The sequence below is a fragment of the Macrotis lagotis genome, chromosome 7 (genome assembly GCF_037893015.1).
Source record: "Macrotis lagotis isolate mMagLag1 chromosome 7, bilby.v1.9.chrom.fasta, whole genome shotgun sequence".
NCBI lineage: Eukaryota > Metazoa > Chordata > Mammalia > Peramelemorphia > Peramelidae > Macrotis > Macrotis lagotis.
The window spans coordinates 217,313,015-217,330,451 of NC_133664.1; the positions used below are offsets into that span (position 1 = coordinate 217,313,015).

A 17,437-nucleotide genomic window follows, 5' to 3' on the forward strand; every position below is an offset into this window, starting at 1 on the left:
GCTGCTGCTGCTACTACTACTACTACTACTACTACTACTACTACTACTACTACTACTACTGTTACTGTTGCTGCTGCTACTGTTGCGGCATTTTGTTCTCAGGATTTTTAATGACAGTGTTCTCACTGTGATTTTTAATGACAGTGTTCTCACTGTGAAAATCACTTCTTTTCAGTCTCTTTTGCTGATTCATCATCTATATTGTTATCACCCTCTTGAAGTTGTGGGTATTTCTCAAGATTTTTGCTCAGTTCCTCTTCTATCTGTATAGTTAAGATTTTATCAATTTATTTTTCCAAATATATGCAAAGATAGCTTTCAACTATAATTTTTTGTGTAGTTTTGAGGTTTATATATTTCTCCTCCCCTCCCTGCCCTTCTCCCTCCCCTGACAGAAAGTAGTCTAATATAGATATACATGTATAACTACTCTTTGTATATTCTTTCAATGATTGCATCAATTGTCATGAAGTTGTGTCCTTTCTATACAGTGAACTCAGAGATATACATGCCCAACTCTAATCTTTTCGCAAGCATGTTTCTTATTGGATATCCTGGATACATCTTCCAATTAACATAAGCTTAAACTGAACTCTCTTTCTTACCCTCAAATCCTCTGTTCTTCCAAATCTTCCAGTATCTATCTTTGAGCACAACTATTCTTCCAGTTTCCCAGGATTGTTATCTTAGAATTTTTTTCAGTAGATATACCAATTTTATCTCTCACTTCTGACACTTCTCTCCATTCAAACAACTCAATTTTTGTTCAAGCCTTCCTCACTTTTCTCCCAGATGACTACAAAAACCTTCTCAAGTCACTCACCATAATAGTTTATCCTTTATACTGCTACCATATTAATTTTCCTTTTTTAGCACAGATCTGACCACATCCTTTTTTATAGATACATAAAATAACGTTTAGTCAGGGGTTGGTCAGAGATGTTTGTAAATAACATTTAAAAGTGATAACAACCCCATCCCAAATAGGGGTAACATCAAGACTGTCAATGTTTTTAAGTTATCAAAAATAATTTATAATGATTATTTTCTCCCTCTTTCTGACCCACCTCTATTAACAAAGAAAAATAGGTCAAATGGAAAAATAAAATGACTAAATGTTCTGTTCATCATTTAAAGCCTTGAAAAACTTGGCCCAATGTATTTTTCCGGCCTCATTAGATATTATTCCTCCTCTCAACTTTCTGTGATCCAGCCACACTGGGCTTCTTATTTGATGTTTCTTACCCATGACACTCTATATCCTGCCTCCTTGCCTTTGGAATAGCTTTCTCATTTCTAGAACCTCCACCTCATAGAATCCCTTTCTTCCTTTAAGTTGTGGTTCTGATGTTGTCTTTTGCATGAATTTTTTTCCTAATTCCTTTAATTGCTAGGGCCCTTCCTCCCAAACTACTTTATATTTAATGACTCTGGTAAATATATGTATTTATTAATCTGAATTTATTCTAAATATATGTTTTAACAAACATCCCAAACCACACCTATTAGAATATAAATTATTTCTGAGTAATGATTGTTTCCATTCTTTATTCCAGTTTCTGGCACATAATAAATACTTAAAAACTTATTGTTTGAATGAGTCTGTAATCCAGCACATGGTGTAGTAAGAAACTATGCTAGATTTGAAATTAGAAGGCATGACTTGTAGCATTACTTCAGTACTTAATAGCTGTGTAGCTGTGGGAAAGCCATTTACCTTGTCTAAAACTTCATTTTCTCATCTGTAGTTGAGAGCATAGTAGTATTTTCATTACCTCTATTACTTGTGAGGAAATCCTTTTTTTAAACTACAGTACCTAGAACTCAAAATATTCAATTTCTGTATGTTTTTGAAAATTAAAACTCCTTACAAATGTTTTATAAAACTGAAAGTAGTCATTGTTTTTAATTTAATGTTTCAGATATGTTAGTGTGTCTAGTTTCCATGGACATCCAGATGTTTGGACCTGAAGCACTAACTGCAGTAAAACTTGTTGAGCATCAAAGCTCTAATCACCAGGTTTTATCAGAAATCAGGCCACAGGCAGTAGAGCATGTTCAAACCCAGAATCATGTAGCAACCGTCCCAGGTTAGTATTTTAGATAAAAATTTATTTTTTTATACTATTTACTTCAATGCTTCAAAAGTTTTTGATATTATCAGTGTTATTACTTCTGCTAGGATATAGCATAACACCTCTTCACTTTAGTGCAAACTCTCTTTGCTATTTGTTTAAAAAAAAATTTACTACCTCCAGTACTATTTTTACTTATATAGCCTTGATTTCAGATGACAAATTACAGTCCTCCATTAGGCTGATTCTTTAAAAATCATTCTAATTTAATCTTCTAGATCTTCCAGAGCTTGGGTTCTGTTGGTACAACTTGAAAATATGTCATGATGAGACATCCAAGTAGAACTTTTGCACAGAATGAATAATGTTTCATTTAAATAAATAGATCTCCTTCATGATAAAAAGTACTTATGTTTCAGTAAGTTAGACTGTCAAGCACATTTCTTATTTTTTTCTAAACTTTTATTTTGAACATACATTTCAGAAATAGCCATGTAATGAAGAATTTTTTGCGTGAAAATAATAGGAGACAAATCTTTAATCAGGAGGAGGAATAGAATTGTAGAGAAGACTAGATTCTTAGGTTTATGACAGAACCAAGCAAGAGCACTGAATGAAGATAGTTTGTCCTAGGCTAAGATGTTTCTTTGACTTAAACTGGATCTGATATGTAGAATTTTATCTTAGAAAATTGATAAATGAACTTAATTATACTTTAAGCTTTATGACTTTTTGAAGTTTTAAGTTATCCTAGAATACAGCATATTTCAGAAAATATTTTGCCCAAGTTTGACATTTCATGAGATTGTCATAGGGATTCTGTGGAAGAAAATCATAATGGACAATCACACACACAGTGTATTATGTTGTTTGCTCTCCCTATCAGTGTTAAGTTGATATGGAAATCCAAGAAAAATTGACCAAAACAAGCATGTTTTGAAGATAATATATTATTGGTCTAAAAATAAATTTTGAATATACCCACTAATATATGAGCAAAGATAGCTAGTTATTGAATTTTCTCTATAAAATAATTCTTTTTAATTATGAGTTTTTGACCCTGCACTCATTGAAAGAGAGATATATTAATAACGAACTCTGATGTTGAAATCTGTATCCAGAAACTAAGCTGAAGTTCCAAATCTCAAATATAAGAGAAATGTAAATATGATTTTAGCTATTTTCATTTAAGGTTCATGTCTTTTGTATTAACATTTTTTCTAAAAGTTAACTTTTTTCAGGAGAATTTACCCACAGAACTAATTACACATCTAATTTCGAAATAACATTTCCAAAATTTTAAAGCATAAAACACTAATGTTTTGAAATAAGATCCTTAAATATTCAATTTATGTAAGTAAAAAGAAAGCATAAAAATTGTTAAGAATTCTTCCAGGTGCTATTTATGTTTAATACTGTTCCCACTTATAAAGTGCCTGGTCAAATCAAGCATATACCTTTCATTAGGTTGCTAGTAATATTAGATTAAGAATAAATTTATCTGAAAATAATAATTTTATATATCTTTTAAAAATTAACTGTGACACGATGTTCCTGGAACTTTGAAGTTCCAGTTCTTGGTAAGTCTGAGACTGGAAGATCTCTTGAGTTTAGGAATGTTGTAGCACTAATACAATAGTAGGATTAATACTGATTGGTATCTACAAGTCCCACAGCAGTATAGTGAGGCTGTAGAAGGGCAGTGTAATTCTTTTCAATAAGAACTGATGGGAAAACTGCAAAGATATCCATCAGAAGAGGGTTTATACCAGAATTAAAAGTCTGTTATAATAGTAATCTCTAAAGGAACATGTGACCTAAATGTAAAGGGTCAGAACATTAAAAATAATTGCAGCTAGAGAAAGAAATCAGAACTAAACACGTAGTAATTATATGAAATTTTAAAAGTTTTGCATAAACAAACATTGGGGCTATAATAAGAAAGAAAATGTCAAGTGGAAAAAAAACCCGGTAACATTGTGAAAATTGAGACAAATAGAATTGACACAAACTTTTACAACCAGTCTTCATTTTGGGTAATGAAATATTGATATAAAATAATTTTCAAAAGAAAAAATACACAGATAACAACTGTGAAAGAATATTCCAAATCACTATTTACAAGAAAAATGAAAACTAAATCAACTCTGAGATTTAATTGTGCACCCATTAAGATGATATAATCAGTTTTGAAGGGATTCAATGATGATATTATTGGAAATGTGAAGTGAGTAACCTCTTCTTAATTTGAAGATTTTGTAAGGAAAAAAATCATTGGACTTCTTATCCTTTTATCCAGATAATAGTGAAAATTGTATTTATGTAATATTTTAAACTTTCCAAAGTATTTTACAAATGTTATCCCTTTGAGAGATCTACCTTGGGAGGTAGATGTGATTATTATCATCATCTACATTTTACAGAGGAGAAGATTGAGGCATAGAGAGTTTTAAGTGCCTTTCCAAAGGACACATAGCTAGTGAGTGACTGAGGCTGATGCTAGGTCTACCACTAAACACTTTCCACCTAGATGACAGCAATTAAACTGACTGGGCATTTACGTTATAGTAAGGTCAGTACCCAAAAGAAAGAGGATCGTATATATGATAAAATATTTATAATAGCATTCTTCGTGATTTCTGTGAGTATCCATCAATTGGTGAATCAATGAACAATGGCTGGTACATGAATGATATGTGTTTTAAGAATTGGTATCTAAGGAGAATAAAATGAAACATGGGATGATTGTGTGAATGACTGTAAAGAAACTAAAACCAAAAGAACTGTAAACAATGTCTTCAAGTATATAAACAATAACAGTACTAAATACTGCAGATCAATTGCATTGACCAATCTTAGTCCCAGACAGGTGAGGGAAAAACATACATCTGTCCTCTCAGAAGTAGGGGACTACATGTATGGAATGGTGCAGGTTTTGTCAAATTTACATTGTTTTTTGGATTTTCCTTTTTTTTAATGAGAGGATTTGAGGAGAAGATTTAGCTATTAAATGATTCTAATGTAACAGAAAGGCATAAATAAAAATTATAAATGTGAAAAAAGATAAATAAAAATATAAAAATTGGCTTTAAGATCAAAAAGATGTTAGTTTAACACATTAACTCCCTAGTGTAATTCTTCAAATTATAAATTACATGGGATTCCTTTATATTGGTTATGTCATAAATGCATTTTTATTACTATGGCAATAACATTTGGTATTTATGGCAAATTTGATACTTCATAGGTATCTAGATCTCTGGTTCCAGTATTAGTGACTTTTCAAAGTGTTTCTTATATTTACAATAATTTTTACTAAATTTGTTCTAGTATGAAGGTCTAGTATGTGGCTTGGTAAACACAATTTGCCAATTCTTAGTCTAGAATGTGAATACACACACACACACACACATATGTAATTAGTATTTTTCATAGTTTCTGGTCTCAAAATGAAATCCATGGCCTAGTTATAATCAGAGTGGCTGTTTCTTTGTATGCCCATATAAACTGCTTTTTGAAGATTAAAATTTGAAATGATTTTTATCCTACAGAAGCAGAGAATTATTAAAGAAAATGCCCTACCAACTGGATTCCTCAAATGCTAATTTACGATGCCTAGTCTTTGGAATAGTTGAACGATTTTACCCAGTCATATAATGGAAAAGGAATAAATATTTATTAAACACTTACATGCAAGGTCCTATGCTAATAATACAAATATCTTATTTGGTATCACAATAATCTTGCAAATAGGTACTGTTATTATTCCCACTTTACAGCTGAGAAAGCTGAGGCAGATAGAAGTTAAATGACAGGTCAAGGGCCATACAGTTAAGGTTGAATTTTTAACTCAGCCTTTTTTACTACATAACTGTTCTCTATCCTCTTTACCATCTAGCTGTCCTGAATATAGATACAGTACTTTTAATTTCATAGAATTGAGATTCATGACATTTTCTATTGACTTTTTAAGTTTTTATCTTTATTTTATTGTTGAAATGTTGAGATTTGTGTTAAAAATAACACCTTCTAAATAGCCTCCTTTGTCCTGATGGAAAATTTAAAAAGTGTCAATTCTTGAATAAGAAGATCAGGGGTCCCAAACTGAATCTCCTGGATCTACTAGTCATATGACCGGGCAAGTCAATATGCTTTCTGTTTTTCTCTTCTAAAATGGATATGTATTACCTTTCAAGGTCATAAAGAGCAAATCAAATGTGAGTGTGCTTTGTTATAAAGTAACAAATGTGATTGTTATTATTGCTTTAGTTTACAAAATAAATTTTTGAATTGAATAAGTTACATTATCCATGTTACAGAATGAGAAATTAAAATATAAAGAACTTGGACTTGCTAAAGGTATTGTACATCTCAGATGGAAATAAAACTATAGGCACTTGAAAAACTTAATTTTTCAGAAAGCTAATAGTTCATTGCTTACTTTTTTTTAGAGCACTCCTAGTTTCAATTTGTCCTAAGTTTTTTTTTAATTTTGTCATAAATTTGCATTTTTATAAAGGTTATATTCCTTATTCTCTTAGGGTTTCTAATTCTTTTTTTAACTATGAGAATTTTTAATCTATTCTATTCACTTTTTAATATACTAGCATATTAATTACTCCACAAAAGTCTTACTCCTGCTTTATCATTATTTAGAAGCAACAGTGGTTAATGCAAGCACTGACAGACTACCATACTGGAAAGATCAGTGGCAGATGTATTGATTGTTATCTAAGAACCAGACTAGCTAAGATTCTAGAGATTCATCACTATGGTGTTGACAAACATGATTTTTTAAAAAGTGTTTTGTTTTCCACAGTGATTCATTACATAGTTCACACAATAATTAATGGAGAATTGAACATATGAATGAAATATAGATTTCATTTCTGAAATTTGTCAGTTATGATTACTTAAATTTCAGATATTGACAATACATATAGAAGTTAGGCGTATACATATGTAATATTGGTACTTTGAGTTTGGGGAAGAAGATTTAATCATAGGTTTTAGATATAGAAAATCTTTCTCATAATAATGAGAGAAAAGGGGCAGCTAGGTGGCGCAGTGGATAAAGCACAGGCCCTGAAGTCAGGAGTACCTGGGTTCAAATCCGGTCTCAGACTCTTAATAATTACCTAGCTGTGTGGCCTTGGGCAAGCCACTTAACCCCATTTTCCTTGCAAAAAAAAAAAGAAAACCTAAAAAAAATAATAATGAGAGGAAAAACATGGAATTCTAGGTAAGAGAGTGATTCCACTTGAAGTTCATTTGGGGATCAGAACCAATTACTCATGGGTTTTTTCCTTTATTCAGAAATTTGGAGATCATCTACCTATTGGGCGTAGTGTATGTGTAAAAACTTCTTAAATTAACTTTTCAAATAATTCCAGATTCCATTGCAGAACTAGGTATTGAATTTCATAAACCATCAAATCTCTATCAAAACTTTAAAAACTATACTGTATACTTATAATCTTTTAAAGATGATAACTTCTGGTATGCAGTCCTTAAATATAAGGACTCCATAAATATTGCTGTCAGATTTTTTCTTTTTTAATTTACAAATCTTTGTTCTTCATAAATGTGAGACAGTTTTGTGCTAAATTACAATTTGATCTTATATTTAGGATGTAATCCATTTTGGAAATTATAGCCTCTGGAGTTTAATTCTGCAATGTATGAAATAGATGTTTATTTATTGAATTGGGTTTTAAATGAAATTTCAGAAGGTATCTCATCAAATGTGGGCATCCTCATGTGTATTACAGAGCTTTTTTTTTTTTAAATGAAAACTAAAATATTCTGATTTTTTTCTTTGGTTGTGTTATTTTGTGAACTGACTATAATATATAGTGACTTTATTTAGGTAGAACATCTTAATTATATAGCTAATGTATTGTTTCTTTTTCTGTAGCTTCCAGAGCAGTTGTAGCACAGCATGTTGCTCCACCACCAGGAATAGTAGAAATAGATAGTGAGAAGTTTGCCTGTCAATGGTAAGTGGTGTGATACTCAAAGCATTTTCCTTAGAAAGACAAAAATCAAGAAAAAACATAAATAATGCTATCCAGATTATTTCATCTTAAATTCTTTGTTAGAAGAGTACAATTTGAGAGATGAAAGATTATGTAATATTATTTTTGAGTTGAAGTTAATTTGATAGAATATTTTTCAAACACTATTTGACTAGAAATTGTTCCTACAAAAATGTGATTAAAAACCATTTTCTTCATTTTGAAATTAGTTTTCCAGTAATTTTATCTGATAGAATTTTCCAATTTAAAAACTTAGTTTTCCTGAGCTGTCAGGAGATTTTCCCCTTGAAGGCACTGTGGTGGAGTTGAAAAGATGGGGTGGGTGGAACTTAATACTCTGACTCTACCATTTCCTACTTGTGTAGGATGATTTGAGGTAAGTGTTTCAGGGCCTCAGTTTCCTCATGTGTAAATTGAGAGAGTTAGACTCAATGACTACTAAGATCTCTTCCCCAGTCTTAAACTATGATTCTCTAAATCTAGTATTTGGAAAAAAGCAAAATAAAAATAAGATTTGCACATTTTTTTTATTATATGCATATTGGCATTTCTTTTGCTCATTGAATTTCTACCTTTTTCTTTTTATGAATACATTATTAATTTATCGTACAGTTCCTAACACTATTACTTAATTTCAAAATACTATGGTGGACACTTCATATAAAACTTTAATATTTTAAAATAATATTTTACTGAAATGAATGGAAGCAAAGACAAGTCACATAACCAATTAGACATGACACAAAATTTCAACTTTTTTTTTAGAGAGAGATTTTATTTATTTTGAATTTTACAATTTTCCCACCATTCTCACTTTCTTCCCCCACCTCCACAGAAGGCAGTCTTGTTAGTCTTTACATTGTTTCCATGTTATATATTGATCTAAGTTTAATGTGATGAGAGAGAAATCATATCCTTAAGGAAAAAAAATAAAGTATAAGAGTTAGCAAAATTACATAATAAGATAAAGGTTTTTTTTTTTTTCCTAAATTGAAGGTAGTAGTCTTTGGTACTTGTTGAAACTCCACAATTCTTTCTCTGGATATAGATGGTATTCTGCATTGCAGATAGTCCAAAATTGTCCCTGATTGTTGCACTTATCATCATCCCCATATTGCTGTTGGGGTATACAGTGTTTTTCTGGTTCTGCTCATCTCTCTAGCCACTATTTTTAATGTGAGTTAAAGCATGGTTGTTGTTAGATAAGTGATAATTTAAAAACCTATACTGTTCATCTATCTCATTAGAGTCAGACATGCTTAACATCCAACAGTGCTCAGCACTGCAGAATTTGTAAGGGAAGAAATTGTATCTTATTTGGTTGTATTTAGATATATTTTCCTTCCAGATCTAAAGACATGATACTATGTTTTAACTATTACCTTTTGGACTGTAGTGATATAAGTCTTAACTCTCTGTGATTCAGTATTTTCCTAAATTTGTTTTCTTTCTTATCTTTCTTTTTACTTTACTTTTTTTGATTCTCCCTGGTAGTATCTTTGTTATTTCTCTTTCTCTCATGATTATCTCTAGCTCATATGCTTACAGTAACAGCTTCTCCAAAGATTGTTTGCTGATTTAATTGAGCTACATGCTTCATCATTCGGAAGTCTCTTTACTTTTCCATGTATTCTCAATCAAACAATGTGCTAGCTTTGGTTAGTTTTCATGTCTTTCTAGCCTCCCACCTCCCACCTATTCATTTTTTACTTCCATATCCACTTTTTACTTCCATTGTAATGTACCTAGTTTACAATCTTGGCTTTTGGGGGGAAGGCTAGATGAGAAAGGAAAACTATAATTCCTTCTTTACCTGTATCAACCCGAAACACTTTTTTAAAAATATTGCTTCTTTTGGATCAGCTATTTAGCAATAATAATAATAATAATAATGATAATAAAAGTAATATTTATTTAACACTCAAAAAGTTTATAACTATTATACTGTGAGGGAGGTGCATGTATTATAATCCCCATTTAGCAGATGAGAAATAGGATACTTATTTAAGTGACTTGTCCATGGTTACATTGCTTAGGTAGGGTAGGATTTGAGATCAAATATTCCTGATTCTAAAACTAGTACTCTAACCATTGTAGCTTTTAATAAGAACTGTGTCTTCCTTATCCCATCTATTCTGGGACTATACTCACTATCAAAGCATATAACAAATTTTATTATGGAATGAGATAACTTATGTACTTTACAAATTCTGAATCTGTTATGATAATAATGATGCTATTTTCCTTCTTGTTAATTCATCTTATATTAATTCAACATATACTAAGTGTCTGTGAACATCTAGGTGGCCAAGTGGCTGGAGCACTGGCCCTGGAGTCAGGAGGGACCTGAGTTCAAATCTGGATTCAGACATTTGACGTTTACTAGCTGTGCAAGTCACTTCACCCTGATTGCCCCACATCGAGGGCCATCTCCACTTTTCGTGTTCATTCCTAGCTACCGGTCCCAGATGACTCCATAGGAAAAAATAAGGCTGGTTACCATAGCACCCCCTTGTTCAAATCCACTTCACTTGCTTGTTATGAAATCATCTCCATGATGTCATGGTCTTCTTCAAGAACGAAAGGATAAAGAAAGTACTTTGTAGTTAAAAGATATTTAAAGATGGTATCTTTAAAGTAACTAACTAGGCCCTCTGCTCAACATCCCTTGTGGATCTATCTCCCCCCTCCTCCCTTAATCTCTAAACTTCTGCTGGTCTACATCACTGGTGTCAAATTCAAATAGAAATGGGGCCCATGAATCCATACACAAGGAACCCTGCAGGCCACATATTTACTTGATTTAAAAATGTAATACCATCTTTTTTTATGTTATTTTAAAAATTTTGCTAAAAATTTTTGATTTACATTATAATCTGTTTCAGGAAGCCTCATTTGGCCCCCCAGGTCAAGTAGTACCTCTGTATGTATGTAACTCTGGTTCATATGAACTTAAGAACACAGTGCAGTTGAGTATGAATTGAAGGTACCAGAAACTTCATAAACCAGATTGCCTTGTGCTAGATTTCCCTCAATATTCAATGTACTCTAATAGCTGTCACCTCTCTCGTAGTACAATATATGTACATTGATCATTTTGGGACATGAATATTCCTTCTTATTTCCTCAGTTTTCTTCCATATTTACCTATTAGAACTAAAAGGCATCTAGGTGACACAATGGATGCTGTTCCAGGTAAGAATGATTCATCTTCCTTGTGTTCAAATCTGGCCTTAAATACAACTAGCTATATGATCCTGGGCAAGTCCCTTTAATCCTCTTTGCCCCAGTTTTCTCATCTATAAAATGAAACTGGTGGGGCAGCTAGGTGGTGCAGTGGATAGAGCACTAGCCCTGGAGTCAGGAGGACCTGAGTTCAAATGCAGCCTTGGACACTTAATAATTACCTTGCTATGTGACCTTGGGCAAGCCACTTAACCCCATTGCCTTGTAAAAACTAAAAAATAAATAAATGAAACCGGAAAAGGAAATGGCACACCTTTCTAGTTCCTTCATAAGGTTGCAACAAATGGCTCATTATCCATTTTTTCTGCTATGTTAAGGCCAATAAATCCTGATTGTGGGTATTGACTAGTATTTTTCATATCACAGCATCACATTTAGGAAAGGTAGATGATGGGAAGTAAGTCCTTTGGGCATGGTCCCAAATTATACACCAGAATGGCTGGATTAGTTCACACTTCATCACAAGTATCCCAATGTTTTCACAACATTGATCAGTTTTCTTTTTTTGCCATCTTAGTCAATCTGAAAGATGTGAGTTGTTTTAATTTTCATTTCTCTAATTAATAATGATTTGCAGCAATTTTTAAATGAGTACAAATTGCTTTAATTTCTTCATTTGAAAACTTCACATGCTTTGACTTATGACTTATCTTATAAATTTGATTCAGAATTTAGAAATTTTTGAAATGAGTCCTTTATCAGAAACACTACCTGTGAAAATTTCCCCCCAACTTTCTGCATTCCTTCTAACTTTGGTTACTTTGGTTTTATTTGTGCAAAACATTTTAATTTAATATAGTTCAAATCATCCATTTTGCAACTTAAAATGTTCTCTATCTTTTGTTTGGTGACAAACTTCTCCACTCTATAGGCCCAACAGATAGACTATTTCTTGTTTTTTTTTTTAATTGTTCTATAGAATCATCCTTTATGTCCAAATTCTCTACCCATTTGGACCTAATGTTGGTATAAGGTATGAGGTATGGGTCTATGCTTAGTTTATTTCCTAATTTTCCCATCATTTTTTGCCAAATAGTGAGTTTTGTCCCAGAAGCTAGTGCCTTTTGGTTTATCAAAGAGTGGGTTACTGTAGTCATTTAGTACAATCTCTTTTGAACCCAGTCTATTCACTTATCCATTACTCTAGTTCTTAGCTAGTATCAGCTAGTTTTGAGGACTGCCACTTTATTAGTATAGTTTTAGATCTGGTACAGATTAGCTCACCTCCTTTTGCAATTTTTTTCATGAATCCCCTTGATATTATTTTTTTTTAATATTTTATTTGTTTTTTCCAACTACTTGCAATGATAGTTTTTAACCATTCCCTTTTTTATTTTTGCAACGTTTTGAGTTTTACAATTTTTCTCCCTCCCTTCCCTTCCCCACTCCCTGTCAGAAAGCAATCTAATAGAAGCTCTATATTTATAACCATGCTAAACACAGGTCGATATTAAACATGCTGTGAGAGAAGAATCAGATCCAAATGGAAGGAGGAAAACAATAGGAAGAAAAAAAATGACAGAATATGTAAGACAACTTTTAAAAATTGGACAAGTCACTTAACATCTAACTCCACAGTTCCTTCTCTGGGTATGGATGGTATTTTCCATCTCAAGTCATTTAAAATTGGCTTTGATTGTTGTACTGTTGAAATGAACAAAGCCATCATGGTTTCTCTTCACCCCATGTTGATGTTGATGTGTATAATGTTCTTCTGGTTTTGCTCATTTCACTCAGCATCAATTGCAGGCTTTTCTGAAATCCTATCCCTCATTATTTCTTATGTAACAATAGTATTCCATCACATACATATACCACAATTTGTTTAACCACTCCATTTGATGAGCATCCCCTCAATTTCAATTCTTTACCACTACAAAAAGAGCTGCTAGGAATATTTTTTTGTACATTTGGGATTTTTACCCTTTTTTGTGATCTCTTCAGGCTATAGATCCAGTAGTGGCACTGCTGGATCAAAGTGTATGCAGTTTTATAGCCCTTCAGGCATAATTCCAAATTGCTCTCCAGAAAGATTGGATCACTTTGTAACTCCACCAACAATGTATTAGTGTCCCAGTTTTCCCACAGCCCCTTCAACATTGATCATTTTCCTTTCTAGTCATGTTGGCCAATCTGAAAAGTGTGAGATGGTACCTCAGAGATGTTTTCATTTGCATTTCTCTAATCAATAATGATTTAGAGCAATTTTTCATGACTATTGATAACTTGTCTTTGGTCATAAACTGCTCCTGTTTCCATAGATCTAACAGGTAAGTTATTCCTTGTTCTCATGATTGGCTTATGATAACATCTTTTATTTCTAAGTCCTGCACCCATTTCTACTTCATCTTAGTATAGGGTGTGAGATGTTGGTCCATGCTTAGTTTCTGCCATATTCCCAACAGTTTTTAATCAGAAAGTGAATTTTTGTCCCAGAATCTGGAATCTTTGGGTTTATCAAAGAGAAGATTACCATGGTTCATTTACCTTAGTCAGAATTTCTAATTTGGTATTCAATTGGGGATTTTTAGTTTGTTCTTTTTCTAGCTTTTTTAGTTGTATTTCTAGTTCATTGATCTCTTTCTCATTTTCTTTCTCTTTTTTACTTAATCTATTACACTGATCTACCAGTCTATTTCTTAGCCAGTACCAAACAGTTTTGATGATAGATTTTTTATAATATAATTTTATATCTGGGGCTAGGCCACCTTCCTTTGCATTTTTTTCATTAATTCCCTTAATATTCTTAATCTTTTGTTCCTCCACATGAATTTAGTTATAAATTTTTCTAGCTCACTAAAATAATTTTTTGGAAATTTGATTGGTATGGCACTAAATAAGTAGTTTAATATAGGTAGAATTGTCATTTTTATTATATTATCTCGCCCTACCCATGAGCAGTTGACATGTGCCCAGTTATTTAGATCAGATTTTATTTGTGTAAAAAGTGTTTTATAGTTGTTTTCTTAAAGTTTCTGAGTCTATCTTGGAAGGTAGGCTCCCATGTATGTTATGTTGTCTGAATGTTATGTTAAATGGGATTTCTCTTTCTATCTCTTGCTGTTGTATATTGTTCCTAATATATATAGAAATACTGAATATTTATGGGAGTTTATTTTATGTCCTGTGACTTTTCTAAAATTGCTAATTGTTTCCAGTAGTTTTTTAGATGATTTTCTAGGGTTCTCTAGGTATGTCATTTTATCGTCTACAAAGATTGTGTTTTGTTTCTTCATTACTGATTGTGATTCCTTCAATTTCTTTTTCTTCTTATTGCTAAAGTTAACATTTCTAATACAATATTGAATAATAGTGTTATTAATGGACATCTTTCTTTTACAAACCCTGATCTTATTACTCCCTTGATATTCTTGACCTTTTGTTGTTCCAGATGAATTTTGTTACTGTTTCCTAGCTCTGTAAAATAGTTTTCTGATAATTTGATTGGTAAAGCACTAAATAAGTAGTTAGAGTAAAATTGTTGTTTTTATTATATTAGCTTGGCTTACTCATGAACAGTTGACATTTTTCCGATTGTTTAGGTCTGACTTTATTTATGTGAAAATTGTTTTGTAATTGTGTTCATATAGTTTCTGGGTTTGTCTTGGGGGGTAGAGTCCCAAGTATTTTATGTTGTCTACAGTTAGATTAAATGGAATTTCACTTTCTATTTTTTGCTCTTGAACTTTATTGGTCATATATAAAACTGATGATTATTTATGTAGGTTTATTTTATATCCTGCTTCTTTACTAAAGTTATTAATTGTATCAAGTAGTTTTTTACTTGATTTTTTGGGAGTTCTCCAGATATACCATATCATCTGCAAAGAGTGAAAGTTTTGTTGCCTGTTCTAGTATCTTTTTCTTCCCTAATTGTTAAAACTAATATTTCTAATTCAGTATTGAACGGTAGTGAAGTTAATGAACATCTTTTTTATCACTCCTGATAATCCTGGAAATCCTGCAAGTTTATCCCCATTATATATAATGCTTGCTGATGTTTTTTAGATAAATACTGCTTATTATTTTAAAGAAACCTACATTTAATTCCTACACTCTGGTGTTTTAAATAGGAATGGATGCTGTATTTTGTTGAAGGCATTTTCAGCATCTATTGAGATAATCATATAATTTTGTTAATTTTGTTATTGATATGGTCAATTATATTGATTATTTTCCTAATATTGACTCATCCCTGCACACCTGGTATAAATCAATACTGTCATGGTATATTATCCTTGTAATTTTTTTGCTAAAATTTTATTTAGAATTTTTGCATCAAGTGGTTCTTCCTTATTTAGATATCTATTTTTTAAATATTCTGTTTACCTTCTTGTTTTGTGGTTAGATTTATGTAATTCTGAGAGAGAGAGAGAGAGAGAGAGAGAGAGAGAGAGAGAGAGAGAGAGAGAGAGATTGAGGTATCGATATTATAATTTTGCTGTCTATATCTCCCTTTAATTTGTTTAGCTTTTCTGCTAAGAATTTGGATGCTATACTACTTGCTGTGCATATATATATTTAATATTGCTATTACCTCATTACCTATGGTACTTTCTGGGAAATTGTAGTTTTCTTATCCCTTTTAATGAGATCTGTTTTTGCTTCTGAAGCATAATATAGTCTGCTCCGGCCTAACTCTATATTTCCCTCCATGCTTATATTCCCCCATTTGTACTTTTCTCTTTCCTTTCCTTTTATCCCTTCTCACCAATGTTTTACTTCCGACTGCTGCCTCTTGATCAGCCTTCTTTCTTTTAACTCTTTTCCCTTTCTTTCTCCTTTTGCTTTTCTTTTACTTTACATTTACCTTTACTTTTACTTTTGTCTTCCCTTTTTTTTTTTATCAGTTTCTTCTTTCCCTTTATTTCCCCTTCTCCAATTGAGAATGTATACCTTCTTTGGGCCAGGTAGGTTGAGAGTAAGATTTACTCAGTGCTCACACTCTCCCTTCCTTCCTTGCCTCTTCATATGATGTTAGTTATTTTCTAATGTCTTACTTCTCCTTTTCATGTCTTAATTGTTTTAAACCTGTCTTGTAGCTATAACCTCTGTCATGATATATACTCCTTTCATCTCTCCTGATAGAAGTGCAATTCTCAAGGGCTGATTGATTGATTTATAAGAATTATTAAATTCTTTATAAGTCACTTTATACCCACACCTCTGTCCAAGTACACTTCCCTCAATTGTCCCATTAGAGATAAAATTCTCAAGAGGCATAGGCATCCTCAAATTAAAACCAGTTTATACCACACCATCTTTCCAAGTACCCTCTATAGAAATAAAATCTTCATGAGCTGAAGTATCATGTAAAGCAAAATCACTTCAAGATCCATCCACATTTTCTAAGTATGCTCCCTCCAACATATTCAACCCTCATGAGCTAAAGTATCAACTAAAGCATCATCACTTTCATCATCAATCTATATCCAGATTCTCTTGGTGACGCTTCTTTTAACTGTTCAAAGTGAAATTCTCAAGAGTTAGCTAGTATTGTCTTTCCATTGAGGGATAATAATCAGTTTAATGTTATGGACTAACTTTTTTTTTTTAACCTTCTCTGTTTACCTTTTACATGTCTCATGAGTCTTCTGTTTGAAGACTGAATTTTCTGTTCAGTTCTGGTCTTTTAATCAGATAATTTTGAAATTTCATTGAAAGTCCATAAGCTGAATTTTGCAAGATAGTTGATTCTTGGTTGTAATCCAAGATCCTTTGCCCTTTAGAATATCATATTCCAGGCCCTCCAAACCTTTACTGTTGAATCTGATAAGTACTCCATAATCCTGACAGTGATTCCTTAGTATTTAAATGTCTTCCTTTTGATTCCTTGCAATATTTTCTCCTTTAGTTAGAATTCTGAAATTTGGCCTCAGTATTCCTTGGAGTTTTTATTCTGGGACCTCTTTTTGAAGGTGATTAGTATATACTATATTAGTATAGACTATTTTGTTGTCTTGTTTTAGAATATTAGGACAGTTATTCATAATAATTTCCTGAAAAATATTTTCCTGGCTCTTTTTGTTTGAGGCTTTCAGGTTGACCAAATAATTCCTAAATTGTCACTCCTCTATC

The 17,437-nt window shown here is 32.0% G+C and overlaps 1 protein-coding gene across 3 annotated transcripts in view; it reads left to right on the forward strand.

The window, feature by feature from the left end:
- ARID2 (AT-rich interaction domain 2) overlaps positions 1–17,437 on the forward strand; it is a 244,139-nt gene that overhangs the window by 181,898 nt on the left and 44,804 nt on the right. For all 3 annotated transcript variants that reach the window (XM_074194881.1, XM_074194883.1, XM_074194882.1), the window contains 2 exons: positions 1,923–2,090; positions 7,993–8,074. In XM_074194881.1, coding sequence (XP_074050982.1) covers positions 1,923–2,090; positions 7,993–8,074 — 250 coding nt within the window. The remainder of the gene's footprint in view (positions 1–1,922; positions 2,091–7,992; positions 8,075–17,437) is intronic.